Source organism: Symsagittifera roscoffensis, chromosome 1 (genome assembly GCF_963678635.1).
Source record: "Symsagittifera roscoffensis chromosome 1, txSymRosc1.1, whole genome shotgun sequence".
Lineage (NCBI taxonomy): Eukaryota > Metazoa > Xenacoelomorpha > Acoela > Convolutidae > Symsagittifera > Symsagittifera roscoffensis.
Genome location: NC_087062.1, coordinates 63,794,393 through 63,816,552, shown reverse-complemented (window position 1 = coordinate 63,816,552; position 22,160 = coordinate 63,794,393). Strand labels below are relative to the sequence as shown.

At 38.8% G+C, this 22,160-nt stretch overlaps 3 protein-coding genes across 3 annotated transcripts in view; 2 read left to right on the top strand and 1 right to left on the bottom strand.

Moving 5' to 3' along the window:
* The first annotated feature begins 219 nt into the window (after window positions 1-219).
* The window catches only part of LOC134847559 (uncharacterized protein DDB_G0287625-like), a 288,876-nt gene continuing 266,935 nt past the window's right edge, over window positions 220-22,160 (top strand). Inside the window, exon 1 of the mRNA XM_063864640.1 lies at window positions 220-229. The gene's annotated coding sequence lies outside the window, so the exon portion shown is untranslated. The remainder of the gene's footprint in view (window positions 230-22,160) is intronic.
* On the top strand, window positions 625-1,825 carry LOC134856885 (chromobox protein homolog 3-like). Its single transcript, XM_063873179.1, has one exon. The coding sequence runs from the start codon at window positions 627-629 to the stop codon at window positions 1,461-1,463; it is 837 nt and encodes a 278-aa protein (XP_063729249.1). The 5' UTR covers window positions 625-626; the 3' UTR covers window positions 1,464-1,825.
* LOC134839165 (uncharacterized) lies at window positions 16,732-17,238 on the bottom strand. The gene has a single exon (XM_063854629.1). The coding sequence runs from the start codon at window positions 17,236-17,238 to the stop codon at window positions 16,732-16,734; it is 507 nt and encodes a 168-aa protein (XP_063710699.1).

Sequence of the window (22,160 nt, the reverse complement as noted above, 5' to 3'; positions counted from 1 at the left end):
TAACAGCTTGCCTACTTTGCTTGTCCCCGCTAACCACTACCAACATCAGCCGGTTTAATTTCAGCATTGGAAATGCAGACTGTTTTTCGAAAAATAGCCCTTGAGATTTTCAACTAGTTTTGCTGTAAGGTTCGTTTCCGCAAATCATTCATACCTTTCCGCCGATCTACGACCCTCATGTTTTTTGTTTTTAATTGTCCCTTAAGTGTGTTAGTTCTGCTTATTAAATGCTTAATGATTGATAAGTTCAATAAGTAGTCATCGATCGGTATCCCGCGTGTAATTGACATTGTAATTTGGAAGCAGAAATTAGATAGAAATTAAGCAGAAGTTGGAGTTCAAAATGTTAAGGAAGAAAACGACTAGTTTTAGCTGCATATGTTTCTGAAAACACGGTTGCGTAGAAAGTGAGGGCGAGGGGTGGTATACCCGAATACGTTCTTGGAGTTTTGCTTAAACATTACACACATCGACTAGATAGCAATTTAAAGATTCGATAAATGTGTAGAAATTTTTTCACTACTTCAAGAACTACAGAATTTTTTCAATACACTTGAGTTATGATATGCAATCCATGTATGCTTTAATATCGCGCTTATAAATACTTGAAAATTCTTCAGGTCAAAATGCCCCTCAAGAAACAACGAGGGCGAAAACGGAAGGAGATTTTTTCTACTGAATCTAGTGAGGTTTTGGCCACCCCAGATGAACTGGAAGTTGAATCAATATTGGACAAGAAATTCGTCAACGGGGAGGCTCGATACCTCCTGAGGTGGAAAGGATACGACTCTTCTGAAGATACATGGGAACCTGTTGAACACCTGGGGTGTCCTGCCCTATTAGAAGAGTTTAACCGTAACTGGGAAAAACAGCAAGCAGGGAAAAGCCCTGAAGACGACTTGACGATGAGTACAAATGAGATTCAAACTGATAAGCCGAAGGTAAAGAGACCAAGAAAACACAAGTACCAAGAGCTGCAGCATGATAAAAATGCAGGCAGCGATGACGATGATTTTCCGACCCAAGTACCAGTCTCAAAGCAATCAATGGACGGCTGTGTAACTGAAGAGCCTATTTCAAATTCCGTGTTTAGTAACGAGAGTGCAGCAGTTTCAACAAACAAGCCGAATCAAGTTCCCGAGAAAGTTGTGAAAACGGAGCCGAAGATCTTCTTGGATTCGGACGATACTGCTTCTGAACCGTGTTCGTCTCAAAGAGACGTACAAGAGGTAAATGTAGACCAAACGAGAAAAGAACCGATAGGATTTGCACGGGGATGCGAACCTGATTGTATATTGGGGGCAACAGAAGCAGGAGGAAGTCTGAAGTTCCTAATGAAGTGGAAGAACTGCAGCAAAGTAGACCTGGTCTCATCTGAAGAAGCAAATGAGAAGTGTCCAAAGACTGTCATAGCGTTTTATGTCAAGCATCTAACCTGGAAATCAGGTCCCAATCCTAATTGAACTTGAACTCAGAAACTTTCATCCTTTTCTAATTTTAATGAAAAACGTATTAAATTTTTATTTGTACGGCAATAGATTAAAAACTTTGTTCTAAAAGGGTTCTTCTGATACTTCGCTTATACTTTTTGTTTTTAGATTTTATCGATCTTCATATCTCTTTAAAGCAAATATGTTCATTAGTGTTATAAATTACTTATTCTGATCATTCGTTTTATGAATGATCAACTTCAAATCAGTATAAAGTTTACTGCTCTGTGCATCTGTTTTTAATTTAATTACATTGGAAAACTGCTATTTCAAGATGGCACTTCTTAATCGATTATGTGAATTTTTTTCTTTAAGATTATTGTCCAATATTGTATCACGTGGGTTTGTTAACGATCCATTAAAAATAAATTTAAAGCAGCTGATATCTAAGTAATTTTTTTTCAGAATATGGTAAACCTCTTATAATAGATCGTCGAGTAAATTTGTTTCTCGAAATCAATCAATTTGGAACCAATGGAGAATTCATTTTTCTAATACATCAAATTAAAGGCATGTATATACTAGACAATACATAGAGCTATGATGTGACATTTCTGCCTAGATTCTTATATGATTTTTCTCTGGTATGTGGCATGGGATAGCTTGCTGTAACCTCTAAACATTCTCCTTTTTCTCTGAGGGTAGAGAACGATGACTTCGTCGTTTTCGTACGGGGGACGTGTAATGTAGTTGTTCATTTGGTCTTTATGTGGGGATCGCTTATATGAGCCAGATTCTCAACATGTATTCACCAGATTCTCAAAAACATTTATTCAGTATTGACAAAATTTTAAAATTAACAAGGATGGCCGGTTACTGTGTAAGTAGCACAGAATGTTCCGACCATAGTCAATAAGTACAATTTTTTTCAACTTGTTTTTTTTTCTGCGTGGTTGGATAAAAAGATCTGCCCGAGAAATAGAACTTCGGCATATTCGACAGTCATAGTAAGTTAGGCCAACTGGAAAACACGTTTCGCAGAAAAATGACGAAAAAACCTTAAAGAAATCATTAAAAAAATTGAAATTTGTAGGAATTTTTTAGATTTTTTTTGCAGAAACTTTCAGTCTTTGAAACTTTGATTCCCAAAATGGAGCTGAAAAACTCCCAAAAATAACTTTTACTTGAGTAAAACTAAGTATTTACGGCTAAAAGAAGCTTAACTAGGCTATTGTAAGCCTGCACACTCACTTTTAGCTCAAATTTGGACCAAAAGACAAAAATTGCAAACAGGTTTTTTTCGACACCAAATTTAAATTTTTTTTCAATGTCGTTCGAATCACGAATGAAAGGGTTATTATCTAATATATCACTCGATCCATTCTGACAATTATTTGTGGTAACTGATTAAGAGTCATGAACGTAGTGAGTGTTCGTATATAGTTCTTGCTGATTTTTTTTTGTTTTTCTTTTTCAGATAAAAGTCTAAAAATTTGTTCATGCTCAGTTAAGATTTTTCGAGGTTTGACTTGTGATTTTTTTCAGTGCATTTCTATTGTTAAAAGGAATGCAAACTCCACTATCGAACATGAAAAATGTAAAGGTCACGAAAAACATGATCGACTTCTAATTTTGAAAATGGAAATTAATTATCAGATTTCCCAGCGAAAAAAAGTTTTATGGGTTAATTTGGGTTGTTTAACAAAAACGTGTCCATCAAAAATTGTTCTACAAATTCAAAGAGCGTTAAGTCCATCTAATTTTAATTCGAAATTCAAAACTTTAAGATTTTTGAAAAGAAAAAAGTTTTTTTTTTTTTTCAGTTTCCTTGCGTTCTTTGCTCTTTCCAACTGTCAGTTGGCTATGTTTTCAGGTGGAAAACAAAATTAAATACCGTTGCGATAGGCAGGGTAATGCGACCGGGTATTAGAATTTTGGCACTAAAAAATTTTGTTCGCAGAATGGTCAAAATTAGAAATGGTAAATTTAGGTTCAGTTCATAATTAATTCAATTCGTTTTGCGTCTCCGGCACACTTGGTCTTTAGGTAACGGATACGGTTGACACCACAAAAGTCATGGCGTTCAGGGTACTTTCACAGTTTGCAGGAGGCCATGAGCTTATGTTTGACTGCTGAAATGATTTTTAATTTCAATATATACAGTTTATCTTATGATTTTTACAATTTCAAAAAAAATCAAGATTTAAAAAAACTCAAGATTTAAAAACTTCATGTTTAAAGTTCTGAAAACTATGGCAGGGTGCTGTCTAGGAACTCTCATAAGTTTATATCTTGCCTCCAAATTCGACTGATTAACCCCATTTATGCTGCTACTTGCGACGGCTTTGATTTTTCAAAAGTTTTGTGAATTGGCTGACCTTTTGGCGGGTTGATGTCAGACTACTACAAGCAATTGCAGATGTGGTCTTTATCTTGATTATATTGCTCAATTTTTATAAATTTCCAAAATAGACATTTTTTATGATTGTTTGAAAGTTTTTCATTAAACTGAGAAATAAAGAAAAAAGAGTCTGATGATTTTCAATTGATTACATTGTGTTAAACGATTGATGGCAGCGAATGATATATACGGACAAACAAAAATAATTGAATAAGTTAGACGAGGATCTTACTCTTGAACGTACTAATTTTGCAAGTAAAATCGTTTCAGCATTTTTTCATTTAATGAAAGTGCAAATTTATTAATGAAAGTGCAAATTAAACCCGGTCCTTCAGGAAATTTGACCATATTACTTCAAAAAAACCTTAAAATTGAATTTTTCCTTCACCTTATGAAATAGAAAACGCTACTGGATGCCCAATCGCTTGTTACTATTGCTTCAATCTCGTTGATTTTCTTATGTTTTTCTCTTGGCGATAAGCAAGGGTGCTCAAATCAGGGGCTAGATTTTTTCCGTAAAAGTTTTTGTTCACAGGACTCACCTCCTGAATCCTGGACTCACTCATATACTTTCTATATTACCAGTTTAATAACGATGAAGCACCTGGCGCATTTGGCTTAGTAGTAAAACGCTTGCACGCTTGTTTGAGATGGCAAAGACTTGTGGTTCTAATCCTTGGACCTGTTTTTTTTCTAAGGTTTTGCTTGTTCGACTTCCGTCTGTCATTGTTTTTGTCGACTTAATTCCCATAGCCCAATTTTTTTTGAATGTGAGTTTTTTATTAGTTCTTTTTACACCCATGCTTGACAACAAAACTCGGTAATTTGATTTCAGTCGCGGTGTTTTTTTGCCAACTCAAAATTTTTCGCTATCATAGATTTTATCTCTGCTTTTTTTCGCCGGCTTAGTTCCTGTAGAGAACGTGTTTTAAAAAAAAAATGGTTTTTTCAAGCTTTCCAGAAACTCCATGAAAAATTTCTAATTGTGTAGGTAATTTTGTCTGGAATTTTTGAAGTTTTTTTTCTGCAATTTTCATAACTTTTGATGACGAAAACAATTTTTGAATGTGCTTTTTCAATTTTCGAATTTTGTTTCGTTTTATGCTAATCGCAATCATTATTTTTTGGATCGCTTGTGGTGCGAAGCCCAGCTTCGCTTCTTTGTCTAAGTAAGCAATATCCACGTTCATTAATCTGTTTGAAGCACCGGAGGTATGTTACACGCTAATATGTTTGATTTCTTCAAAAACTGAAAAAAAACCTATGTAAAAGAATGGAATGTAATTTCGACGGAGCGCACTATAATAATCGCTAGTAGCAAATTTGCTACCGTACCAAAAAGTTGCTCTTAATTTGATTGTTTTTTTAAGGTAGCACTCGATTTGCTATCGATAGCTATTTTTTGTGTTGAGATTAAAATATGTACCAGTCGCATGGTTTTTGGCATGCATTTAGTTCAACAAAATCCAAGGTTTCTAAAAACGCAATCTAAAAATGTAATTGCAACCAAATTGTCAGAAGAAACATCTCGCAACTTCAATAAAATCGGTCATCAAGTGGAAACCCAACTGGCTGAAGTTCATCGAACAATCCTGATTTTAGATGCAAGTTACGTAACGGAAAAGTTTTTTGATTTTGCTTAGCAAATATCAAGGTCTTTTGCTTCGACCAGGAGCGGATCTAAAATTTTTTTGAAGGAGGCGAATTTTTCGGAGCTTCGAAACTTTTGTCGACCTTTTCTTAAGTCGAACATATTGATTTTCCGAGCACTCTCAAATCTATATAAAACTTTTTTTCGCTTTCGATCTGTCTGATGATTTTTGTCGACTTAAATCCCGTAGCCCAATTTTTTTGAATGTTTATTTTTCTTCTAAGTTGCTTTTACACCCATGCTCGACAACAAAGCTCGGAATGTGTTTTTTGCAAAATGAAAATTTTTGGCTTGTATAGATTTTTGTCTACCTGCTTATCTCTGCCGGTTTAGTTACTGCAGACCCGTTTTTTTTTTGAAAATTAGGCTTCTTTCTAGCTTTCAAAAAATTGAAATTTTTATTGACCTTTTTTTCAGGTCGACAAAATTTTTTATCCGATTTCTCCCAAACCAATTTAAAGAATCTTTTCAAGCAACGTTTTTTTTTGCCGCGCTGGCAATTTTTTTTCTAGAAAACAGCCAAAAGGCGTTTTAACGCTTTTTTTTACCCGAAGTTCTCGGTTTTTTTTTTCAAGCGCTCTCCCTTAAAGTAAGTACGGTCAATATAGGAGGCCGATATTGAAGCTCGATATTGGAGCTCAAGGTGCTTCTAGAAAAAATTTCAAGGTCGGTCAGCCAAAACAGGATGTCTTAAAATAGGATCAAAGGACAGACATTTTGGGTCATCAGGTGGTGGAATCCGCTAAATCCGCAATGGCCTCGACACAACGAAATTTATTTGTAACTGTTGCTTTCTTTCAGATTTAAAATGAGTTTTTTTTTCTTTGGATCGAGGCTTGAATATTTTTTTTCTACAAATTAAAGACTTTCAACTATAAAAAAAAACACATTCTCATAATGAAGTAGGTAGCTCAATTCCAAGAATTTTTAATATTTTCTTTCAAAAAGTTTTTGGTTTTTCAACCAGCTGTTTTTACCCTTGCGATCAGCAAGGGCATTGCAATCAAATACTAAGCGTTCTCGCGTAAATAATTTACTTTATCACAGAATTTGAGTCCTTATGGATTGATATCCTGGTCCTGTTGTTGGAAATACTCCAACAGACATATTTTTAGTTAGGTATCGGTCGCATTCAAAAATTTTTTGATCTAAAATGTTTGTCTTTTTTTTGCTTACTGGGTTTCGGCCCGCTGTATATCGGTTTAAAATTTTTTATTACTGTTAACTCTTTGTTAGTTTCAGATCTTTTTTGATTTTTTTTCGACTTGAAGGATTTTTGCTCAAGTATTTTTGGTTTTGTTACCAATTGGGATAAAAATTCGGTCCTATTAGTGCGATAAAACTCTAATTCCAAATTTTGAACGCTCAAAATCAACCCCACGTGGAGCTCTTCAAAAACTTCAATTAATAAACTTGGAAATGTATTTTTTTCTTTGAGAATAAGATCGTTCGAAGTCTTCCTTGTTTGTTAATGGGCGTCATGCTGGCTGTTGGAATCATTTTCTTGTTTTTCTTGTAACTGGTGCGTAACTCAGCTTCGCCTCTGTTAAGAATTTTTTTTTCGTCTCATTTTTCACTGTTAGCCGCAAAAAAGCAAGCGTATCTGTGGAAATTGATTATCTATGGACATTGAATTTTTGTTTTTTATCTTATAGCATTCTAAAAAATAAAAATCAGATTTCCTATTTTTCTTACCAATGATTCTTTGGCTAGGGTTGAATGTAAAAAAAACTTTGTTTTTTTTCTTTTCTTTTTGCTTCTTTCTACAAAGTGCAGCTTAGTTTGTGTGTAAAGAATCCCGCAGGCTGAGAATGTATGTTTTTCTGCAGAGGTGGAGCTAAAACAGACACTAGCCAAATAATCTTTTCGTTCCGACCATTGAAAATGGGGAGGAACTTTGTATTCGGGTAGGTTTTACTTTTTTCTTTTTGTTTTCCACGCAAAATAAGCTACCACAAATTATCATCGGTCAGGTTTGAGTGATATATCATATTGAAGCCCTTTCAGTTGTGATTCGAGCGACATAAAAATTTTTTGTTTAAAGTTTTCACCGTGTCGAGAAGAACCGGTTCAAAAAGTTTGACTTTTGGTCTAATTTCCAGCTGATTAGTAAGGTAACTAGTAATTCTAATACCTTATTTAAGCTTACTTTAAGGCGTGAAAACTTAGTTTTACTCAAGTAAAGGTAGATTTTTTAGTTTTTCAGCGCAATTTTGGGATTCAAAAACTTGAAAGATCGAAAAATCTTGAAATTTTTAAAATTTTTTGTTTTTCGTTTTTCTAACCATTTTTTTCAAAAACTGTTTTCAATTGAGCGATTTTAGTATGACTCTCAAATATACCTAAGTATTATTTTTTGTTCAGATTTTTTTATCAGAGGATGCAGAAAAAAAAACGACACTAATTTGAGAAAACATTTTTGTATTTTTTAAGACCGGTCGGAACATTCTGTGCTTCTTGCACAGTAACCGGCTATCCTTATTTTTGTATCAATTTTGTGACTTAGTTTTAGGAGCTTCCTTTGCAAAGAAAATTTTTAAAGTAAATATTCGAGAATTGCTTAGATATTTAAATTATTAGTTATTTAAGTTTTCGTTTTTATAAAAAAAAAACGTAAAGTATTTTTTGATACGTAAATGGATAATTCAACAGTATTATCTGTCCAATTATTTGTATGTTTTGAACGTTCGGAATTTGGTACTCGCACTTGGCACATTTCATTTGTGAACAAATAAAAAATGTTTCGTATTGACCAGCTAGGTAACAACAATGAAATGAAATCATTTCAATAAAAAAGTTTGTAAGCCGGTAATAAACTATTCTAATTCTAGTGTCTATGTACAAGGTATGTACATAAGCTTAAGTGTTAAAACGTTAAAAGGAAGTAGTTGAATTAAGACGTTAAAAAGGACAACTGAACTTCCGTTCATATCGACCAATGGTCGTAGCTAAACTGGTATTAATTAAAATACCGAAGGTCATTATAACAAACTAAAACAAATCACAACATTTCCCACCGGGAAAAAAATGAAACTGCAATTTAACTATATAACTCTATATACACCCTTTTTCCCCCTCAGAAGATGGAAGAAATTTTACAAACTGCGCCCAGAGGGTAAATATACAGCGGCAAAATCAAATCCACAAATTGAAAGAGAATGTAGCAATGTACAGGGTGCCTATACAGAATTACAATTTTTACAGAATACGGTAACTAACTAAATAAAACTAAACCACAACATGTACCTTAACATGTACAATTGTATCTACAGGTGAAATTAAAAAGTCCGGCGAAAATATAGATTACAAAAATTGTTTTGATAAGTTTGGTTTGATATGACGATTATAAGAATTGGTCCTCGAACTCATCCAGTTTAGCTCTCACATCTGAATCTATAGTTGATGAGATCTCGCTGTAGTTATCCATCTCTAATGAAGAGTGTTTCGAGGTCGGGTCAGATAAATTGGTGTTCGAATAATTTTCAAGGAGTTGGGTCTTCGTGGTTGAAGCTGCAAGTCTGCCCGTCGGGAGGGAGTTTCTTGAAGACCAAGTCAAAGTAGTTTCTGCGACTAAGATCTGTCTAGGGGGTGCCTCCGCTAATGGAGTCAGAAGATCCGAAGGAGAATTGACCGAGAAAGTAGACAATTCCGGTGCCTGTGAGAATACAGAAGTTATCGCCCCTAGGTCGTCTTTCTCTTGCACCACGTCGATAAATCGTCGATTTCCGTAAAACTGTGGGGGCCCACATTTCTACGTGGTCTGGAGTTTCTGGTCTTTGGAGTCACACTGGTCGTCTGTTCCGGAATACTGTCTATCATAATAGGATTGTCCTGAGATCCTTCACTAGTATTCGCGTGGTGTATGACTACAATCTCCCGTGAGTCGTTGTTTGCTGTTCCTTCTGAGCTCAATGGTGGGATTTCGGAATGACCTGTAATACTTAAGCCCTGATTAGTCTCGGAGTAGGGGTTTTGAGGTACGTTATTATTGGTCACATCGTCAAAGTAATCCTCGATTATCCCGTCCCACGAATCTAAGTTTAAGGAAGAAGAACCTGAAGAAAGTTTAGGAGTGTCTTGAGTGGCCGAGCTCGCAGTCGGTGCGCTAGTCCCGGAACTGATAATCTCCGTTCTCGGGGTGCCTTGTCTCGAATGGCCAGCTGATATCGTTCCAGTTTTCTTCGGTGGAGAGAGTTTCCTTTTCCCAGCTAAACTCGAATGAATATGAGTATTATGCCCAGTGGGTGTCTGATTAACTATTATCTTTTTGGGCCCCGGGAGTGTTTTTCCTTTTATAGCCAGATCCGATTTACGTAAAACGTGGCCATTGTCGAGGGTAACTGTGTGCTCTGAAGAATCGATTATATCCTTCTTAACTAGATTAAAGTAAGGATCCCCATTTTTTCTGTTAGACACCTTTCTATATAAGTTACCTCCTGTTACTGCTTTTCTTTTTCCCAGTGGATCTAACGTTCGGGTAGTGTCGTCCGGGGTTGTGCGTAGGCTGAACGTCCTAGCTAATGGCAAGTTTTCTTCTGGGTCCGACGTGCTGTCCCTTTCCTCGTCCAGATAGCCATCTTCTGCCCCGTCGTGTAGTTCCCAGTTAGTAGCCCGCTCTTTTGACAAGATAGCCTTTCCTTTATCTAAATGTTCAATATTGGACATGAGATTTTTCCACCTAGTGTTCGCTACTCTAATAAAATGTTTTTCAAACGGGGTACATCCGATCGCCGTTTGCTTTGAGATTCTCAAATTCCAGATGATTTTCTCGATCGAATCGTTTAGAGATGGTTTGGGTATTTCGAATTACATTGCCAGTAATTTCGATTTAATTGTGTGCACAAGTTTTTCCACTAGCCCGTTGGATCTGTGGTCTCCGACCGTACAGTAAATGATTTCTATATTAAATTTATCGCAGAAGTTTTTGAAATCGTGTGAAAGAAAGCATGACCCATGGTCGACTCTAATTTTTCTTGGGAATTCATGAAGATGACAGTAATCGTTTAGGAATGAAATTACGTTTCTTGTAGAGGTGTTATTGACAATCTTGGCCGAAGGAAACTTAGTGTAGCGGTCGATACAAAGTAGAATGTATTTGTTGTTACCCCCACTAGCGTCCAACGGTCCCGCAAAATCCAAATTGATTTCTTCGTTCGCGAATGTCAACGTCGGGAGTTTCGAAATATTATTGGTGCCCAGTATCACTTTAATGTTCTTACCCGCTTTTAAACATTGGGTACATGTTCTCCCGTGATGGTAGATTTCCCGATAAATATGTGGCCACCACAAATATTCTGCGAGGGATTTCATCCCGAACTGTCCTGGGTGAGTCTCGTGTAACATTGAATTAAAAGTTCCCCTGATGGTAGCTGGGACGACTAGTTTGTTGTCCTAAAAGAGTAGATCATCCTTCACGTGTAAGTCTTTAGTGTAGTTCTTCATGTAGGTCCCGTGTATGCCCATCGGTCGATTCCGCTTTATCGTCTCTATCAGATCCCACAGCACCTTGTCTTCTCTCGTCATGATCTGAAGCAATTTCTTCGAACAGTGGTTCTCTGGGCGAATTGGGGAAATCGGTAAATTCAGATCGGCCTTATATCTTCTTAAGAGATCTGCGTGGTCTTGTGGAAGTTTGTCGTCTCTGAATTTGAGAGCAATATTATGTTCTTCGGGGATAATCAAAAGGGGTTCGATCACTTTGTCCATTGGGAGCTCTTGTTTTTTCTTGTTAGGTGGTATAAGGTGTCTGTTTAGAAGTAAAAAATGTAGAAGGACTTTGTCCGAAAAAGTAATACTTTTAAAATTAAATTTTGAATTATCGACTGGTTGGCAATTTGTAGTACAATTTTCTGTCCGAGAATGGTTATTGTGGCAAATTTTTATCGACTGAGCAATACAAGATATGATAGCAGCAGTAATCTTGAGATTGAGTAAAGCTAACGAGCTATTCGGCTGATTCTGACCAATCACGTTGCTTGAATTTTCGTTTCCCGATGGGATTGTATTAACTCGTGAATTAGTATTTACAGCGACCGTTGGTCTATCTACAGAATTTACAGTAAGTAATTTAGAATCTATTTTAGTCGATAAAATGTTCTGAATTCTGTCGATTGAAGCGACTACAAATTCATCGTCATAATGTGAAATTGGAAGGGCTTTGCCCGAAGGAAGTCTAGATAAAAGGTCAGTAAAGCCCATGTCCTTTCCTGGTAAATGTGAAATTTTAAAATTGAAAGGTAAGAGTCTGTTTACCCAGCGGGTCAATCGACTGTGCATCGTTTTATTGCCATGATTTGCCGAAAGTGCTGATAGTAAAGCTTTATGGTCAGTGACTATTTGGAATTCTGTTCCGTACAGGTAGTTTCTGAAATGTTCTGTAGCCCATACGACTCCCAGTAACTCTAGTTCGTTGGTGGAATATTTCATTTCATGGTTGTTTAAAAATCTGGATGCAAATGCGATTGTTTTCCACTGGTCGTCTTGTAATTGTTCTAGGGTAGCCCCTAGTCCGCTATGTGAAGCGTCCGTTTTTAGTCTTGTCTTCTCTTTTATATCAAAGTGGCTGTTTTCTGCAATATTTACAATTTCGGTTTTTAACTTCTCAAACGCTATTGAATGGCTGGTATCCCATTTGTATAGCGATTTTTTGTTTAGAAGAGGTCGAAGAGGGGAGCTTAAAGTGGATAAATTGGGGACGAATTTTACATATTGGTTTATTGAGCCGAAAAATGAGCGAAGTTCAGAAATATTCTTCGGGGTTGGCAAATTTTTTATAGCGTCGGCTTTACCGACCAACGGTCGTACTCCATTACCTGAGATCTTGAAGCCAAGCCATTCGATGTCAGATTTAAAAAATGCGCATTTCCCCCATTTCACTGCCATGTTGTTCTTATCTAAGATTGATAAAATTTTGTGCACTATTGCTTTATGTTCTTCCAGCGATCCGCGCGAGGCTACCAGGATGTCGTCTATGTAACAATTTGTAAACGGGATATTTTTCAACATTGAGTCCATGACCCGTTGGAATTCATTGGGCATGTCTCCTAATCCGTAAAATCCAGTTAGAAACCGATACGTTCCAGTCGTTTCGCCGCCTACTATGCTAAAATTGCACTGTTTACTGGTTTGATTGCAAAGTCGAAGTTGGCTATATGCGTTTTTCAGGTCTAAGTTACTAAACCACACTCGCCCGTTGGGTTTTTCTGAAATTTGGAGTGTCACGTTATCAATCAGTTCGTGTATATTCGGCATTTGATACTTATTTTTAAAAATTTGATCATTTAAAAGCTTGGAATCCAGTGCCAGTTTTATTGAAGAATCCTTTTTCCGAGTGATTACAATTGGACTGATGAAGCAATCTTCGTCGCATTTCTCTAATTTTATTATGTGACCTTCTTTTTCCATTCTTTTTAATTCGTCGTTCACTGCCGCGAGTAAATGGAGTGGTACTCTTCTCCCTTTGGACTGTATTGGTTTAAAAGGTGTGTGAAAATGGGTTACCTTCCGATCGTTAGGTATTTTCCCCACTCTAGTGAATAAGTCCTTAAACTCGTTAAAAATGTTGTCTGATAAGGAAGGTAAGTTTTTGTACTCACTCTCAAGTGTGAGTTGATTGACCATGCAGATTGGTTGCGGGCATTTCCTCTGCGAAATTTCTATGCCCAGTTTGGGTAGATTGTCGTTCCCCAATATGTTACGCTCGTGTCCGCCGGTTATGAAGAATGGGGTTTCTTCGCTGATCCACCCATTGGACTGTGTTCTGACAATTATTTTTCCCAAGATATTGATCGTATCGTTGGTGAATCCGCAGTATAGGTCTTTTATTCTTTTCTCCACTGGGTGTATCTTAAGGTTTGGGTATCTTAGTTTAATTTCATGTAGAACATTCTGTTTTAAAAAGCTTACAGGACTTGCTGAATCTACCGGTATGTTCATATTTACAATCATGTCCCAGCCAATGCCTAGGTTCAGGAGTTTCTTTGTTTCAAGACCATTATTGTCGTAAATAGTTCTGACACTCAACACCGAGAAGTCGTCATCGTCACTCTGTCCGTACTCATTCCACGCATTTATCACGTCGCACGATTCTTTTTCTTCCATCCACGAGTTTTCCGGAGGTGTGTATGTACAATTCTCAGTATTTACGAAATTATTTGATACATTATTTACAGTTGGTCTCTTATTGCGTGATTTACATAATTTGGCGAAGTGTCCCTTATAGTTGCAGTTTTTACATGTTATGTCCTTCGCTGGGCAAACATTTAAGTGCCCTTTCGTAAATGTATTTCCGCACTTCATGCATGAGTTACTCCTTTCGATGTTTAAGCTTGGTTCTTTTTTGATATGATTGTGGTTACTAAACGATTTAAAAGTTGTCCCGTTGGTCGATGACCGTGACATATTTGTCAGTTTCTGGTGGTTAAAATATCCCTTTTCATCGATTAGGGCTTGATTAAGTGCTTCCGACGGGCTTATGGTAGCTGAAAGTAGCTTCCTCTGGGTGTCTGTGTTCTTCATATTGCAAATGAAGATATCCCTTATCCATTCTGCCTCGTCGGATTCCTTGATGTTGCACGTGCTGGCTAGGTCCGTCAGTGCTCCCCAGAATTGTTCGTACGACTCACGATCTTTTTGTTTTCGATTTAGAAGTTTATATCTTTCGAATGTAGTATTGGGCGGTTTGTTAAATGCTGCGTCTAGTAGAGTCCAGAACTCAGAGAACGATATTGCTAAAATCTTGACTCTCGGGTTCTTTTGTGTAAAAACTCTTTTTCCTTCGCTCCCTAGGGCTAAAAATAAAATTGATCGCAGTTTCTTGTCCGCCTCCGTTCGTCTCATTCCATTAAATTTTCTTTTCTCTTCGTTGATCCGTTCCTCTTCTGCGGATTCGTACTGTTTCATTGTGCTTTTGTTCCTGCTCTCTCTGTTGGCTTTTTCCGCGTCCGACTCGCTGCCTGTCGCCTGTTCCAAAATTGGAATTTGCGTCTCCGGTATCTCTGGTCCATGTAGGCTCTCTAAATCCAGATTTTCTTTCGCTATGATCGCCAATTGGAATTGGTCGCTCCATTGGGTCTAGGCATGCGGTGGCTCTAGGGTGTGATTAGGCCAAAAGGGGGGAATTCCACGCACGTTCGAATCATTTGACTGCGCCATAATAAACTATTCTAATTCTAGTGTCTATGTACAAGGTATGTACATAAGCTTAAGTGTTAAAACGTTAAAAGGAAGTAGTTGAATTAAGACGTTAAAAAGGACAACTGAACTTCCGTTCATATCGACCAATGGTCGTAGCTAAACTGGTATTAATTAAAATACCGAAGGTCATTATAACAAACTAAAACAAATCACAACAGCCGGATGTTAGTTTAATTGAGCGAACGATTATTTTATTTTGCTAAGTAGTTTTTCCCAAGAAGAAAGCTATTTTCCGTTTTTCTAACGGTTGCCAATTGCAAACAGAAAAAAGGAACTGATTGCTGTGCATTAAGTACAAAGGTTTGACAGCTAACTTTTCGCAAAAAAATCTGTTGATTACGTCTGGTGTCTAATTCTGCATGAAAATTTAAATGTGATGGTAGTGATGTCCCTTCGAGAATTAAAAATCAAATTTTGAAAAAAAATCGGCTGCAATTAAAAAACTTTTTCATTACAATTAAATGCACATCACAATTTCGAGTTTACCCCTAATTACCTTTTAGCACTAGCCTTTATTCATAGGAAAACGATACGTGTTGCAAAATTGATGTGTTGCAAGTTTTCCTCTAAGGAAAAACAATTTTGTAATGAAAATTATAAGCCACTGTAAATGGTAAAATTGCAGTGTTATCTCTAAAGGGCCACACGTTTTTTCAGACATTTTTTGTCTCGTTACTGCAAGCACGAAGCACGTATTAACCCGATGGCATTGTTCTGGTGATTTCTTTTGAAACTGATACAATACATTAATCATCTGGAGTTTTTACATTCACATAACTTCATCAGGTTTTCCTTCTAATGTTTGATTTCTCAATTCCTGTTGATAAAAACAGATGTTATGAAAATGCATGGGATCGGTTCTTTTTGTGGACGTCCTTGAAAATTTTTTTGTTTTTCTCAAAAATTTTAGTTGTTCTCAAAAACAACTCTACCAATTTTCATAAAAGTAGTACCAATTTGGCCCACTTCCCTGTATGCCTGCATAATCCAATAGGCTTATACAGTTTACTCAACTTTCTACAGTCTTCGAAAAAGTCTGTGGGGAAATTTTATTAACATTATTAAGATTATTATTAATATTTTTATGATTATTATTATTATAGAGATTTTACAATCACAAATATTGACGGAAATGACCCCGGAGTTCATAAACAAGCAAGTCTGGGATAAGTCTGTCGGCAATTGGCACAGAGACAGGCAATGAGCCAACTGCACGCATTGACTTCGTTGTAGTGGCGGTAGAAGTAACGCATCAAGAGCTTGATAAGTCTGCGTTTCAGTCCCATGAAATTGTTCAGATTCAGAGTTAGAGCAACTAGGATTAAGAGCTGGGGTTAGAGACTGAGATAGGATCTGAGGTTTGAACTGAGGATTGAGAAGAGGTAGTGATTGTTGAAGAGTGAATTGAAAGAAGTGAATATAAATGACATGACAAATTAAACATCAAAAAAGTACCAGATAATTAAGTACTGACTAATTACTTAGTTTGAGATCACTAGTTGACTTTTTCTGAATTGAATCAGTTTTGATTACGATTCAGTTAATCTGTCTGACCTTGAGATGGTCTGACCTCAACACCCCCACTCAGGCTGAATTGGCTTTGTCCAACGTCAGGCTGCAACCCATCAAGGTTCGACGATGCTGTTCCACCTTAGCCTTGCTCAGGGCTTTTGTCAATAAGTCGGCTTCCATGAACTCAGTAGGACAATATTGGATTTCAACTGTCTCATCTTCCGCTCGTTCTCGAACAAAGTATTATTTCACATCCATGTGTTTCGTTCGCTTCGGCATCACCGGATTCTTGCACATCTTGATACAGCTCTGGTTGTCCTCCTTGGTGACAGTTGGTCCGTCAGTAATTACGCTTATCTTATCGAGACGTAATCGCATATATAGAGCCTCTTGAACCGCTGCTGCCATTGCTTGGTACTCAGCCTCACTGGTAGATATGGCTGCAGTTGGTTGCTTCTTGGTGCTCCAACTAATTGCTGCCCTGCCTTCTGCAAATGAAAACTGTAGCCAGTAGTTGAACTTCTATCATCCAAATCTCCAGCCTAGTCAGCATCTGCGGGTCCATATAGTTTTACACCACCAGCTTCCTTAGTGTACCACAGCTCCAGATCTTTGCTCCCCTTCAGGTAACGAGTCACAGTAGCTAGGTTATCAGGCCTTGTTTGCTTAGCTATGTACAAGAATGAGCCCACAATGCCTCTGTAGTCCTCAGCCTTCATGGATACTGCCTCTGCTGACCCAGCTTCAAGGTAGCCCTTCTTCGACAATTGTGCGCTGATGTCCGCTGGTGTGCCCACTGGTTTGCACTCAGCAAGGCCAAATTGCTCCAAGCAATCGTAGATGTAATGAGATTGATATACTGTTACCGTCCCAGGTGACTGCTTGACCTGGATTCCCAGGAACCAGTACAATGTGCCCCTGTCATCGATCTTGAATCGTTCGGAGAAACGGCTCCTCAGCTTGTCAACTTCGTCTTGACATCTGCACCCAATGATGATTCCATCTACCCAAACCAGCACATAAATCATTGCATCGTTTGTTCCCCTCATCGTGAGGAAACAGAAGTCGTTGCTGCTTCTAGTAAACCCTTCATCAGGTAGGAAAAGGCTCAGCGTCCGATACTAGTCTCTTCCTGCCTGCCGCAGCCCATCGAGACTTCGTTGTAGCAAGCACACTTAGCTGCTACCGCTGCTGAACCCCTCTGGCTGCTCCATGTACAGTGTCTCTGCTAGAGGAGAGTTGAGGAAGGCTGACTTAACATACCTCTGATGAAGTAAAAGATCATTTTGTGCCCCCAGAGCCAGCAGTATCCTCTTTGTTTTGGGTTTACAGGTTGGAGCAAACGTCTCATTGAAGTCAAGTCCTTCCACTTGCTTGAACCTTTTCACTAGATATCGGGCTTTGAACCGCTCCATTTGTCGCATCGCATCTCTCTTTACAGCAAGAACCCATCTTCCAGGAATAACTTTTCGAGATTGTGGTCTATCAACAAGTGTCCATGTTCCCAAGACTTCTAGAGACTTCGCCTTCAAAGCCATAACTGCCAGCCACTGCTCCTTTTTGGGTCCAGACACTGATTCTGAATAGACCCTTGGCTCCTGAATTCTAGTCACTGAAGCGTGGGTATAGGCCAGTCCGTATCGAATGGGTGGGTTCCTTGTCCTAACGGACCTCTGCACTGGATGATCAGTAGAAGTGTATCTACTGCTTCCTCCTCGACCAAATTTTCCTCAGTAGCCCCCAGTGAATCTGCAGTATCACCCTCAGTTGACGCGCTTTGTGCTTTTCTGGTTTTCGTCATGCTTGGTTGCTCAAAATCAATGCACTCCTCGATTGATAGCTCCACGGTTTGTAATGGCTCACTGTCAACCATGAAGTCATCGGGAATGATGTTCTCATTGAATGTCACGCTTCTTGCTCGCAACACTCGTCTTGTCTCTAGATCCCTCGGCAGGTAGGCTTTGCTCTCCTCGTCGTAGCCGATGAACTTGCTTTTTTTGCACTTTGGATCCTGTTTTGTCTGTTGCCTCGATCCAGACAGTACGCCAGGCAACCGAACACACGAAAATTGCTCACTTTCGATGGTTTCCACAGCCAGCCGACTGAATTCGTCGATTGAAGTTCAAAGCATAGCGTGCACTATGAGTACTCGGTACTTCAAATGTTCCCGGTACTTCAAGACCCGTTGCCCCACTGCCGATGCTCTGCTGTCAGTCTTCTTAGGCACTGGTACTTCATGCATCTTAGAAGCTGTACACCTTCGCAGAGCTCTAGCTCGCACACATGGACAAGCGATGAAATATCCTACTGGTTGAGGTGCCCCGGTCGTCGGTGAAACAACATTGCATCACTGGTATCCCTCCTTGTTTTCGGGTGTCTCTTGAACTTGCAGTCAAGGAAGAAAAGCTTGCCGCGCTGCTTCACAGGTAGCTGTCCCATATCTGGTGCCAGTAGGTCTAACGTATCTGCGGCGAAAGTGAAGCTTGAGCCTCTGGCCATAACTGAGCTCACACTCATCAAGTTCACACTGTAGCTCGGCACAAAAAGCACAATGTGAAAAGTGTAGCTCCTCACAGCATCATGGCAGTTTTTGATCTCCACTTCCACTGATCCTTTGCCCTCAATTTCTGACAGCGTGCCGCTGGGTTCTCCACAGTTGTCCCTTTGTTCCAGCTCTCAAAGCTAGAAAAGACAGCCATGTCGCGCACCACATGATCAATGGATCCCGTATTGAAGTCGCAGCACAACCACTGAAGAACCCTGTCCTCCCCTGCTTGCACTCCCATGCAAAATGTTAAGGTTGCCCACACTTGAAGCACCCTTTCTTCTTTGCTCCTGGCCCACTTGCTTCGTTCGACCCACTGTCTCGAGCCCTGGATTGTCCGCTGTCACTTTTGGCTTTGCAGTCCCTCTCCTTATCACCCTTCTGACCGCACACATAGCAGCCACTACTTGAAACTCCTTACTTCTTCCTCGCAGCTTGCATGGCTGTATGACCATGTCCAGTCCTCTCTCCACATCGAGCCTTCCTCGAGTCATCGTAGTTCCTCAACCTCGTTCTCAGCTCTGAGATAGAATCTGAAACACCTCCAAGTGGGACCACACAGTGTTTTGATTGTCTTCCCTCTGCTGGATTAACACTGCTCGCTCCTGCATCAAGTCCATCGTTGCTTAAGGCTGCTAGCTAAAGCTAAAAACTCTGACAGAAAAATAATACGGGCCTCGTTGCTTAAGGCTGCTATCGTTGCTTAAGGCTGCTAGCTAAAGCTAAAAACTCTGACAGAAAAATAATAAGTCCATCGTTGCTTAAGGCTGCTAGCTAAAGCTAAAAACACTGACAGAAAAAAAATATGAAAAGAAATCTGGGCCTAGAAACTGTTAAGATTCAGAGTTAGACCAACTAGGATGAAGAGCTGGGGTTAGAGACTGAGATGGAATCTGAGGATTGAACTGAGGATTGAGAAGAGCTATTTATTGTTAAAGAATCAATTGAAAGAAGTGAACATAAATGACATGACAAACTAAGCATCAAAAAAGTACCAATTAAATAATTACTGACTAATTGCTTAGTTTGAGATCACTAGTTGACCTTGACTGAGTTTAATCAGTTTAATTACGATTCAATTATTCTGCCTGACGTTGAGATGGTCTAACCTCAACAGAAATTGATCCAGGTTGGTAGGAAAATTGCTAGTCTGGGTGTTCTGTACCGGAAATTGTCGCGGCATTGTTCTTTGAAGATCGATGGCAAGAGGAAAAGCTGACTTTCTGATGATCTCCTTGATCTAGCACTGCTTGAAGGAGAAAAAGTTTCTAAGTGGTTACTCCAGTCGTAGCTGTACTTTGATGAAAGGATATGAAAAAGCATCAATAGGTCGCATAGCTGCAAGTTGAGGGAGAGTGGAAGTATATTCAATTGTTGTGCGCTGTCCGTGTACGGTAGGTCGTAGTCACAAAGTATCCCTTTTGAACATCGGCGCTGATTGCCCTCAAGAACACGCGCATTTGTTTTTGGAGCATACCAGCCGACTAATGAATAAATAAGAACTGGTACCATGATCGATTTAGCTTTTGTTTGGTTGCGAGGGAATCAGCAATCTTTCGCCTTATGAGATGGAATGTTTTCTGAGCTTTGTTGCAGCGAGAACGAATGTTTTCCGTCCATGAAAGATTGTTGCAGATGATGATCCCAAGATCAGACTCTTTTTCTGATTGTTGAAGTTCATGAGGACCAAGCATCAGTAGGGTACTGTGCTCGCTATTGCCAAAAACGAGATGATCACATTTGTCCAAGTTGAAAGGTAACAAATTGCTACGCGACCATTCGAAAAAAAAACGAGCAGATCTTTTTGAGTATCCGATGCGTTTTCAAGGTTAAATAACAACTTGCCATCGTCCGCGAACATGAATGGTTCAGACGAAAGACCGGCTGAGAAATCTAGAACGTAGATCAGGAATAAAAGAGTGAGCCTTGGGGACCCCACTAGTAACAAAGAGTAGGCGCGAGGTAGCATTGTATATAGAGACACACTGTTGATGATTTCAAGAGCTTCCGTAGTCTACCACGGAACCCAATTTTTTTTGCGATTTTGAGAGGAGAACTTGATGGTCTATCTTGTCAAATGCTTTGCTGAAATCGAGATATACGGTGTTGACCGATGTATTTGGAATTTGATATCCATTATATAGAGAGTGCAGGAAAGATAACAGCTGCAGTGCGGCGAGGCGCCTCTGGTTGAAACCGAACTGATTTGGATGGAAGTAAAGCGCGGCAAATGAGTAAAGCTTGTCGAAAATGCGTTTTTCGAAAACTTTGTACAATGTGATCAAGAGCGTGACGGTGCGGTAATTTGAAACAAGCAACCGGTTTTTTTGTTCATCGGTGTGATTTTGCCAATTTTCCACTCATCCCGGAATATACAACTTTATTTTTTTTGTTCATCGGTGGGAGGTTGTCGGGACCTCCAGATATTGTGCTTATAAGGTAAGATTTGATCTTCAGGAAACGGGTCTCTGATATGTCGAAGTCGGATATGTAGCGAATAGAATGCTTGTTTGGCTCGGATAATGATAAAGTCGAACTAATGGAAAAGACATTCTGAAAGTGATCGTTAAAAAGATTTACTAAAACTGCGAGTATCGATGCAAGCTTTTTGTTGAGCTGCAGAGTTGACGGGATGGGGTTTGCCTTCCTTAGTGACGACAATAAATTGTACAAGTGCCTGGTGCCTCGCTTATTGGTAAACATAGTCGCATATGATGCTTGGTCTCGAGACAATTTCAGATAAATTTCAGCTTCCAAGCATTTGACGCGATGTTTAGTTTTTCTCGATCGGTGACCTGATATGTTTTCAGTTTTCCGAGACTGAGGAACACTTTCTTTCAATTTTATTTGCAACCATGTTTTCAATTCGTACAGTAGAGTAAATGATTGGACCAGCAAGTGCCAGTAAACGGACCAGATTCAATCATCTGTACCAGTTAATCATAATCCTTAAAATCATAAAATTTGAAGCTGGTTATGTAGATTTTAGAATAGGTCTCGTTGCATAACTTTAATTTCATCAAGAGTGCAAAGTGATCTGAGCAACGTGTGCCATCAATGCAGTAAGATTCTGTAAGAAGTTCGTCGACTGAAGCATCAAGAAGGACATTTGTATTGTTTATGAAGATTAAGTCCTGAGTTTTTGACGGAGTAGTCTTAAGTTTGATGCATTGGATCACTTCTAAATTGTCTTACAATTCAAGAATTTTTTGTTCGTACAAGTCGGAAGTATGCTGAGTTGACCAGTCTATGCCAGTTAGATTGAAGTCACCGAGGAGAAAGAGAGGCGCTTCCATTCTGCGAGATTTGTCGACCAGTTTTGTTAAAAAGAAGCCCCATTGCTCAGTAGACCAACAATATTGACTGATTGCTGGTGGAATGTACGCCACTGCGACGATAAAAGCACCGTTTTTGTTTTGAACGTGA

Coding starts and splice junctions, on each gene's coding strand:
- LOC134839165 (XM_063854629.1), bottom strand. CDS start 17,238: ATGAGGGGAACAAACGATGCAATGATTTATGTGCTGGTTTGGGTAGAT.
- LOC134856885 (XM_063873179.1), top strand. CDS start 627: ATGCCCCTCAAGAAACAACGAGGGCGAAAACGGAAGGAGATTTTTTCT.